This window comes from Hibiscus syriacus, unplaced genomic scaffold (assembly GCF_006381635.1).
Source record: "Hibiscus syriacus cultivar Baekdansim isolate YM2019G1 unplaced genomic scaffold, ASM638163v2 tig00003041_pilon, whole genome shotgun sequence".
NCBI lineage: Eukaryota > Viridiplantae > Streptophyta > Magnoliopsida > Malvales > Malvaceae > Hibiscus > Hibiscus syriacus.
The window spans coordinates 2,604,226-2,614,486 of record NW_024061960.1 but is presented as its reverse complement, the minus strand read 5'-3'; the positions used below and the strand labels follow the sequence as shown (position 1 = coordinate 2,614,486).

Genomic DNA, 10,261 nt, shown 5'->3' with positions numbered 1-10,261 from the left:
AATGGTCAACTCTTTTATAGCAAAGGTACAATACAAAGCACAGGATAGAGATAATATAATATCAAAGAGTAATTGAGGAGGCTTACCATTTCAAGCAATGTTGGTTGCTTTTTGAACAAAAGTAAATGTACCATCCCATTCAAAGAAACCTCTCCTTTCCTACTACAATTAAAAGATCACGTCACATTCATTCCAAGGAATCAATTCCTACTTCTCAGATAAACGATGCTCATTATTTGTAGTAGAGATATCTAACTTGTTGCTATCTCTTCCATTTATATCAAACAAATCTGAAATAACACTAAAAGATGAGCCCAATACTGTCAAGAGTTGGTGCTGATCAGAACAATAACTTGACTTTCAGTCTTTCTTCACATTTACATTGCATGCTGACACTGAAGGTCAAAGGCAATGGTAATAATTATACAGAGAAAGAGAATCAACTTCCAAAATTACATGCCATTTCAATAATACTAGTACTACTCAGCCATTTCAATAATCGCCTACACCCCTTCACCTAATGTACTTGCATATACAGGTCTATGCGAATGCACCGTACCTACTCAGACGTACAAAACAAGGGGGGAAATGTGTTGGTAACATAATAGATAACAAGGTTCATTCAGTTGTTACCTCCTCGAATCCATCGTGCTGAACCTGTCTTTGCCAACCCCGAAAAATAATCACCCACATTTGCGACGAATAGTGGATCTCTATCTTCAACTTCTAACTCGTTAACATCACTACCAGTGCCATTTCCCTGATCTGTCTTCTCCAATTCTCGGGTTAGATCTTCCATAGTCTTCTTCAAACAAGACTTGCTCATCTGTCCATCTCCCGTTGAGATCCCAACCATTGTAACCTTTGGAAGAAAGGGGTTGGATTCTAAATTTCGCTTTTTGCATTCGTTTGATGGGCTCTCCGCTCTGAAAGAACAAAAGAAGATGAATTTAACAGGTAAGATTGAAATAGTGAAGACATTTATATGAATACTAATTGTGGTGGCACCTTGCATCAGATATCTGTTTAGGTATTCGTCGTTTCAACCACGGAAACCGGAAATCTCGTCTCTGTCCGTTCTCAGTTTTAAGATCATCGACTGATTTGATCTCTGAAGTTCCATGATCTGTTTCAGAATTGGAAAGGCATGTGGCTGACTCAGAGGCTCTTAGAAAAGATGCAGCACTCCTGCAACAGGCAAAAAAAATCCTTCAGAACTGCTTAATTCTGATGCAATTAGGAGGACAAGTTTACTGATCATGAAAATGAAATATAAGACCTGTTTACAATTGCAGAGCACATGAAAGATTGCAAATAATGCAATGCTTTGTTAACAGTAAAACTTTATTTAACCATTCTAAAACCTCACCAAGGGACAAGACTGATTAATTTGCTAAACAGTTGATAAGTTCTATTTCAATGAAAATTTTTGGTTCAAGTTAAGAAAAGCATACATCACTATTTAAACACTTAACATCAATGAATGAAACTGATATCTGGTTTACCTTCTCTCAAATGAATCAACCATATAAGGAAATTTTGGTTGAATGCCAGTGGCTTTTCTTAACCACCTATTGCCCAGGAGCACTTTGTCAACAGCATAGAGAAGTTGAATCTCAGCAGCCTTCGAGATGACACTCAGAGGTATGACAGGATGACCAACTTCATCCATAACTTCTTGAACCTGGGAGTTAAGGACAACACAGTCAAACAAAATACAACCCCACTATTACTGTTAAAAGAAAATAATGGACTAGGTGGATCCAACATTGTCTCCTATTTCTCTTGAAGGCCTATGTTGGTTATCCTAACGGTATACTAATAAGCAGTGGATTCTTTGACCTCCGTACAACTGAGTATACAAAATAGATAAGAATCCCACCTGATACAGGCAAATACTACTCCTAATAAAGCAAAAACTACATTTATTTCTCACAAGGCTCCAGAATTTGAAAATAGGGTAAAATTTGACTGAAAAGTGATAACAGTTTAACATTTCAATATTCGACCTATCTCACAAAACACAATGTCTCTAAAATCAATTACACGGAGAATATTTCATGATGAAAATCTTAGGACTAGGAAACCGGTACCTCTGGAGGCTCCCACATGCCATCTCTAATTTCTTCAATCACTTCAGCTGCCAAACTATCATCAATTACGTCCCGTCGGCGTTGCATATGGCGAGTTTGAATTAAAGCATCAAAGTGCTGATCAACAGACTCTTCAAGAATATTATCCAGCATGTTTTTATCAAAGAAGTAAGGAGTATACCTGAAGAAAGGAACAGTGAGCTACACAAGCATCAAACAGACAAACAAAATTTGAAGAAATTGCAGAGGGAACTCTGTGCAATAAAAATAGAAAACTTTTTCAATTTACACAATAATTTGAAGAACACACCATTTAATCCCATCTGTAGTAGCTATTGCAATATCCAAGTTTTGAGCACCAAAAACAGGAACCCCATCAACCTTTCTCCTTTCACCATTTTGTGGGATTGTCTTAAGAAGCTTGTTAGCTGCCTTTACCTGAGAGAGCAGAAAATGTCAATGTATAATCAAGGCCTAATTTGTTGAGGAGAATAAAAACACTTCCATATAGTAAATGCTAACAATAAGTTCATACCTGTTTCTCATTAGGAACAAACTGAAATAAGTGAGGCTTTTCCTGCACAAGAATATCATGATAATATTAAAATTAGATTTTGGAACAACACCAGAAACATAAAGCCAATAATATGACCATCAAGCACAATATGCAAAATCATATATTATACGAAAAGACATGTAAAATCATACATTATAACAATCCACTCGACCAAAGCAATCCAATTCTTCAGGATGACTACGTAAATTATGTTCCCTATTGTGCACTATACTAAGGGTAAAACCTTCATCAATTTTCCACAAGATTATTCATTCACCAGGACATTCTTATTTCACATTTTACATGTAGCAAACGTTTAAACATTAGATGGTACAACAAGGAACAAAATGAGAAACCAGAAGAAAAATGGTTCTTGCTTACATTAAGATGTTGTAGAGAATGCTAAAAAAATACCATATTATATTATTCAATGGCATCCATATTCATCTCATTTTTACCTCCCCCCCTCCAACTGTAAATGATACCCTTACAGTTAAAGTACTTAATAATCAAGCAACATTTTGCATTCCATTTACATGAAGATGCTTCAATTGAATCGGTTTAACTTTACCTTGAAATGTTCATAAGCCAAATCAAGACGACAAGCACCCACGACTCCACTAGGAATATTAAGGTGTTTGACATAATTAACTAAGGAAAAAAAGGTCTTGTTAGATTGCAATTATTTTTACTTCTTCCAACCAAAAGAAGCTTGGCTAAACTGATTAACAAAAGCTAAGATGAAAGCAAAAAACATACCTGCATCACCTAAATCCATGAAAAAACGAAAAACAGGGCCATTCCTTTCGCTCTTTGTAATGTTTGCAAATATCTTCTTAAGCCACTGCGGAGTTCTATACATCAATATAGACGAAAGACATCAAATTATACGAAAGAAAACCAATCTTTTATAAGTTTTTGCACTACTAAAAAAAATAAAACACCGTATATTTACATATTAACATCCAATTTTTTTACATATTTTTTTTCAAATCCTATCCATTTCAAAACGAAGATTGAATTTACAAAAAGAAAAAAGAAAGTAAGAAAGATAGACGAATTAAGGTAAAGAATAAAGACCTCTTAGAAATGAAGGGAATATCGAAATGAGTTGAAACAGCCATAAGACCAGTGCCGGAGAGATCGCACATGCTAAAAACTTGGCCAACGAAGGCGGGGCCACCACGTTTTCCATTGGAAGTTACTCCCGAAACCCTGACTTTTGATGAGAAGCCGGGGCTGGACTCTGCCGAAGACACGCCCTTGATTGTGGATTTGGAAGAAACGGAGTCATGTTGAGTTGACTCGAAGGGCAAGGGAGTGATGTGGAGAGGAGAGTCGGCGAATAGAAAAGGAGGAACGGAAATTTTGGAAGGCGGAAGGTACGGTGTCGTTTTGGGATTGGGCATGACAGAGAAGATAGAGGCAGCAGTTGTGTTGAGGAATTTGGTGAGGCTGCGGTGGAGTTGGTGGTGCGGTGGCTCCGCCGGTGAGACCATCGTTTTGGTTTTGGCTGCCTTTTCTATTCGTCGATTGGGTCGATAATATCGTTCAAACGGAGATAAAATAGAGCTCCTACTCGACCTTGTTAGAGTGGAATGATATAGCGAGAATTTTCTTTTCTTTTTGGGAAAACCACGTAAATGGTCATTAATGTTTGGAAGTCTTCATTTTTTTACTAAGTTTCAATACTAACGATTTAGATCACTAATGGTATCAATTTATAACAAATCGATCCCTAAACGTTAATAGTCATTAACGTGGGTGACAGAAACTTATGTGACCTATTAATCATTTATCTGACAATATCAACCGTTATGTTGGAGAGTTAGTTAGATTTTCTATTGACCAATCACCTCTTCAACTTCAGTTTTCAGTTTAGCATGAAAAAAGAAGCCTGGGAACGTCAACCACCAAGTTGTGTTCTTAGTCCGGGTCGTGCAAGGAACCTTTTTGTCATTGTTTACCATTATATTGAAGAGCAACTATAGCATTAAAGGCACACTGATTTTACCTATGTTCCCAAAAAACGATAAGAAACGAGGTTGTACTTCTGAGAACTCGGAGCCATCTTCCTCTAAGGTTACTTGCATAGGTCAAGTTAGGGTCAATACAAAAAATAAATAAAGAGTGTTTTTCTTGCATCGCAGGTCTTATTGCATGGGTAACCAAAGGGACAGAGAACGGAAAGTAAGAGGGCCCGGTGGGGCTGTTTGTGCGTGGTGGGTGGTGGCAGTGCAAGAAGGGGAAGGGGAAGGGAAAGGGAGGGACATTATATACTTATTTATTAACATTTAGATTAAAATAAACAATTAAACTTTTTGTTGATACAATAATTAAATTATTTAAATCATTTTAAACTTTTAAAGTGAAAGATAATGTACTTAAATGTGTTTGGATCAAAATTCCTTCAAATGTTATAATAATAGTTTAATTGATCGAGTGATCAAGAATGTTCATACTATCTTTTCTTATAAGTACGAATCTCGTCATTTGTCTTAAAAATATAATATCTCTCTACTTAATCCCAAAAAAAAATTAATGGAAAAGTACGAGGATTAAATCTTGATTTTATCGTAATAATACTCGATCTTACTGCTATATTCCCTTATATCCCATTAAGGGCATTACCAGTTGAATTGGTGGGCAAATGCTTTAGCATTTGTGTACTACAATAAAATCGTGGGCATCACCACCCTTTCCCATGGCTAAGGCATCAAAGACCTAAGTAGTGACAAAACGGTAGCAAGTCATGCAACACAACACCGATGCATTATACCAAGAACTCGCCGTGCCGGAACTAGACATATAGTGGAGCACGGCACAAGTTATGATCACCAGAACTTGCTGTGCTGGAACTAGACATATAGTGGAGCATGGCACAAGTTATGATCACCACCGATTACACAACTCATGACTGACACCTATCCAAGGCATTATAAATATACATTCCATGGAGTGTAAAGGGCAGGTACACTTCACTAAAAGCCATATCAGCATCCTAAAAGCTACCGGAATCACCACCAGAACAACCTCTTTACCACCTTCTATGGTTGTGATCACTTTATCAGTCAACAAAATTTATTAAATTCTTAAAGCGAAAGGCTCAACTAAACTCTCACCCTCCAAATAAATTTATGTATCAAGGAAACTAAAGACCCGATCAGCAATAATCTTTACACTTCAATTTGATGTTAGAAAAAATGCCGTCCATATCAACCATAAATATCCAGCAAGAAAGCAATGTCACAATTCACAACTATGTTATATGTATCTCGAATTCAATCATCAACTTCATTAAATAATTTTTACTTCTGTATGAGTAAAAGGAAGAAAGAATTCTTACCACCCTACAGCTTTCTTATGCTTACATGATGCCCTGACCATACCTAGCCTGATTCGGATAGTGCTGATACAAAATAATAAGACATGAGAAAAGACTGTTCATCCTTGTCATATAGCTTTCCTTAACTTGCTGCTGAGATTGAATAAATTGCACTTAACTATCAAGGCCAAGGCTTACTGGATATAAGACTATCAACCAATCAAGAAGTTATATATTAGCTTCCGCAGTGAATGTATTTGAACTTGCTTCAGCTTCCTCATGCTTTAAAATAGAATTCTTTTCAGTTTCCTTGTCCTCAGTAACGCCTATGGCAACTTTATCGAATTCCTGGAGCCGCTTTACTTCATTTGAACTTGCTTCCGCAAGCTCTAAACTCAAATTCTTTCTAGTTTCATTGTCTTCAGTTAGACCTTTCGCAATTTTATCATGTTCTTGTAGCTGCTTTACTCCATTTGAATTTGCTTCCAATTCCTTGTACTCTAAACTCGAATTCTCTTCAGTTTCTCTGTCTTCAGTGATGCCTTTGGCAGTTTTATCAAATTCCTGTAGCTGCTTCACTTGGATTCTGACACGCTTCCCTTTAACGTATCGATATTCCCATTTTGGTGGTGGATATTTCTTCTTTAATTTGTCATACTTATCAAACATGCCCAACTTTTGGAAGACATTTCCAACCATTGAAACAACTGATATACTTGGTTTGACACCAAGCTCTTCCATGTCAGCAAATGCCTGTAAAAGTATCGTGTGGGTTACACTAGTAAGCGCAGTGAAGCTTAGAACATCCATCACTCACTCATAAGGTCATAACATTATTTAAAATCTTAACTGTTTGTTTGATGCTTTTTCTTTTTGTTCTTTCCAATAGAAAGTCGAAGCAAAAAAATAAAAAAGAACGAACATCAAAATACAAATAGCATAAAGTAGAATCACCAACCAAATGGAGCATAAACTAATTCAGAAATTAGAAATGTATAATTAGCTAGCACCAAAAGCCAAACTGATGATCATTTTTTATCAATAGAAGATTTAAAACACAAGGAAATGAAGACTGCCATGTATCATATTGACAAAGAAAAGCACCAAAACAGGATGGTGACAGATTTGAAGTTACTGGTGCACAGGAGTTCCCACCCTAAGGTGTTCCAATACCTCATTATTTTCATTTTTCACTACCCATCTCAACTCTACTACATGGAGTTTTAATTAAGGGAATATAAAACCAGACTTGGGTTCAGAATTTAATGCAGTAAATTGCTTAGGAGAAACCAATGGAAGATAGAAGAAACGCCCAATCTAGACATTCAAATTATGATAAAGCACATCATTGTAATAAGAGTCTTGAATGAGATGACAATACAATACCTCAAACATCTTCTCGTGCATGTCCTTGTGGTAATAAATTGAAATCATTTTATCAAAGAAAATACGCGGGGTGCTATCTAAATTATCAGAAAACAGTTTGGCCCACAGCTCTTCAGCCTCTTCCAGTCTCCCGTCCTCTGCTAAAGCATTCAGTAAGGTGAAATATGTTCCCATCGTTCTTCCTTGACCTTTGCTAAGCATCCACTTTATCACCTGCAAGTGCAATTCCCTAGACTTAGCTCTTTTAAATGTAGAAAGCCGAAAACAAAGATAAAATTAAAGAGGAATTAAAAAACAAACTGAAATGACAGATAGTTACCTGAATTATTCTTTTCCACTCTTGTTCGTTCTGAAGGATCTTCAATGCTTTCTTCACTATAATTAGAGGGAACTCTAGTTCCCATGCAATAAAGGAGTCGAGAGCCCCGTATACTTCTTCCTTGACATTTGACAATTGCTTTACCTAAATAAGAACGGCCAATAATAGATTACTACTATCTCAAGATTGCTATATCAAATTTACATTGATTATTACACACGAGTTTACTCTACCACGAAAACTCAGCTTAACTCAATCAATCCAGAATCAGCTACCAACTAGGATATCTGTTTTGCTAATATTTGACCTGTAAAAGTTAAGGTAGTAAAAGCAAAAAACTCACACAATCAACAAGCTTTACTGATTTTGAGACAGCCCCAATTTTCTTCCTTGATTTCCATACCCGAGGATATCGAGGTCTTGGACCTTTAGCAGCGCATACCTAAAAATCATTAAATTTTAAAAAATTTCACAGTTCATACATCTTTCATATAACACTGAAGGTTCAATTGAAAACATACCACGGTACTCCTAGGTCTCTGGGTTAATTTAACTGATTCCAATCTTTTAGTAATAAGTGGCAGAGCATATCTACAACAAAGCATCCTGGTATAATGCAAAACCAGAAAGAAAATGAACAAATGCTGATTAATTATGATAGCATTAGTTACCGTTAACAAAGCAATTTTCTTGTTTCAAAAAAGCTAAAAAAAAGTTATTCCAGCCTTTTCTCAGCAACCAAACACAGTTAATTCTAAGAGACGGAAACTGGAAGAGGCTTACCGGCTTGAGAGTTTTAGGGTTTACGCGACAGCAGATTTCAATGTTGAAGTCCCGGGAGACGGATTCAATGCCGATGATATAGAAGATATTTTCCCACCTTGTTCCGATTTTTTTTCCTTTTTCTTCTGATTTTCTACTTATCCAAACAACGTGTCATTTAAGTTCAACGTGTCATTAAAGTTCAAAGCTTATTTGTCCTTTCGGCAAAATTAGAGCAATAATGGTCTTGAAAATAAAATTTAAGAAATGGGATTCGACAGGCGTTTTCATCCGAATTTGGTTTTAATATAATTATATTATTATATTATAATTACATTATTATTATATTATATTATTATAACTAATTATTATAATTTTATTACAGGCCCAAATGAAAAATAACTACAACCCGAAGGCCAGTTACAACCAAGACCCAACAGATATTGACCCGAACAGCCCAGAATCGTCCAGGCTCAACAATCCCAACAGGCCCAAGGAACAAACCCCAAATGCTATTAGGGTTTTCACACAAGGTTCAAACATCGCATGGATCCTAGCCATCCGATCCAGAGACAGATCTAACGGTCACCAATGCAACCAGCAAAACCCTAGGGTACTCATTGTAACCCTAGGGCTATTCCGGCGCCGCCATAGTGGTATGATACCTCCGCCGCCGAACGCTCCAACCAGTGCATGCCACGATGTTGCCATATCCTCTCCAGATCGAAGCAATCTGAGTACATTAAATGCACTCAGCCTCTCTACCGCACAACTCACCACTCCTAGGGTGAGTCACCACCGTAGCTCCAGTGACTCACCGGGGTACAGCCTTTTAACCAGTCCAAAGGGAGCCTCGAAAACCCCTATAAATAGGGTGACCTGCAAACGAACAAGAGAAGACAAGGCAAGGCAAACACAACAAGTACCCAGTACACAAAATTAGCAAGAAAAGAGAAGAGAGTGAAGGAAGCGAAGCCTTACCATCATCGGAGCACCTACGCGCCTCCACGCGCCACCGGAGAAGACGAAACGCCGAAGGTATAAACCTTAGATCTACTTTGATTGAATGTTATTTAGGGTAAATGGATTTTGATTTAGGCTTTAGGGAGAAAAGAGGAATTTTTTTGGGTATTATATGTTTTTCGGCCACCGTGGGTGGTGCCCGGCGGCGGCTGTTATCGGCGGTGCATGATTGTCGATTGATGACCGATCTTCCTCAGGCGAGGAAACTATAGAGAACCGAGAGATATCTCTCGGTTAGAGAGAGAGAGAGGAGAGGAAAATGAGGCTTAAGGTCTCATTAGGCCTAATAAGAGCCTATATATATCCCTCAACGAATGACGTCGTTTTGGGGAGGGACCTACTCGTAAATCCGGGTATGGGTAAATTACACTCGTTGTCCTTGTAACTGATCATTTTAGTCATTAAAAAGTATATTTTATACATTTTAGTTTTATCCTTTAATTTTATTTAATTTCATTTTAGTCTGTGACTATATATATATGCATTCCAGGTAAAATTATGTATTTAGTCCTTTAAATTTTAATTATTTATATTTATGTCTCGTATTAGTAATTTAGGGTAAATTACATAATTAGTACATTAGTTTAATATTATTTCGAATTAGATTGATTAATTTTACCATTATATATTTTAATCACTATTTATTATATTAATTATGATATTAATATATTAACTTAATTTTACAATATGTTATTATAATATAATATTATAGGACTAGTAAATATTATTTAGTATTTATTTATATTAAATTATTTTTAAATTAAGAACAAATTTATAATTTACTGCAAATACCCTAA

The 10,261-nt window shown here is 36.4% G+C and overlaps 2 protein-coding genes across 4 annotated transcripts; both read right to left on the bottom strand.

Moving 5' to 3' along the window:
• Window positions 1–510: 510 nt before the first annotated feature.
• LOC120168862 lies at window positions 511–4,216 on the bottom strand. Its single transcript, XM_039177145.1, has 9 exons — window positions 3,730–4,216; window positions 3,409–3,503; window positions 3,221–3,300; window positions 2,629–2,670; window positions 2,404–2,531; window positions 2,094–2,274; window positions 1,506–1,684; window positions 1,009–1,188; window positions 511–926 (listed from the first exon to the last, which is right to left on the bottom strand). The coding sequence occupies exons 1-9, from the start codon at window positions 4,146–4,148 to the stop codon at window positions 623–625; spliced, it is 1,608 nt and encodes a 535-aa protein (XP_039033076.1). The 5' UTR covers window positions 4,149–4,216; the 3' UTR covers window positions 511–622.
• A 1,176-nt stretch (window positions 4,217–5,392) lies between these two features.
• LOC120168849 (pentatricopeptide repeat-containing protein At4g21190-like) lies at window positions 5,393–8,563 on the bottom strand. Of its 3 annotated transcripts, none has more exons than XR_005520606.1 (7): window positions 8,463–8,563; window positions 8,201–8,285; window positions 8,023–8,121; window positions 7,680–7,823; window positions 7,361–7,573; window positions 5,996–6,727; window positions 5,393–5,449 (listed from the first exon to the last, which is right to left on the bottom strand). XR_005520606.1 is itself a non-coding variant. In XM_039177141.1 (7 exons), the coding sequence occupies exons 2-7, from the start codon at window positions 8,282–8,284 to the stop codon at window positions 6,203–6,205; spliced, it is 954 nt and encodes a 317-aa protein (XP_039033072.1). In that variant the 5' UTR covers window position 8,285; window positions 8,463–8,560; the 3' UTR covers window positions 5,921–6,202. The 3 variants fall into 3 exon arrangements, 2 of the variants coding, with proteins under 2 accessions (XP_039033072.1, XP_039033067.1); XM_039177141.1 differs by lacking the exon at window positions 5,393–5,449 and having other exon boundaries at window positions 5,921–6,368; window positions 6,480–6,727; window positions 8,463–8,560; XM_039177136.1 differs by lacking the exon at window positions 5,393–5,449 and having other exon boundaries at window positions 5,921–6,727.
• Between the last annotated feature and the right edge of the window lie 1,698 nt (window positions 8,564–10,261).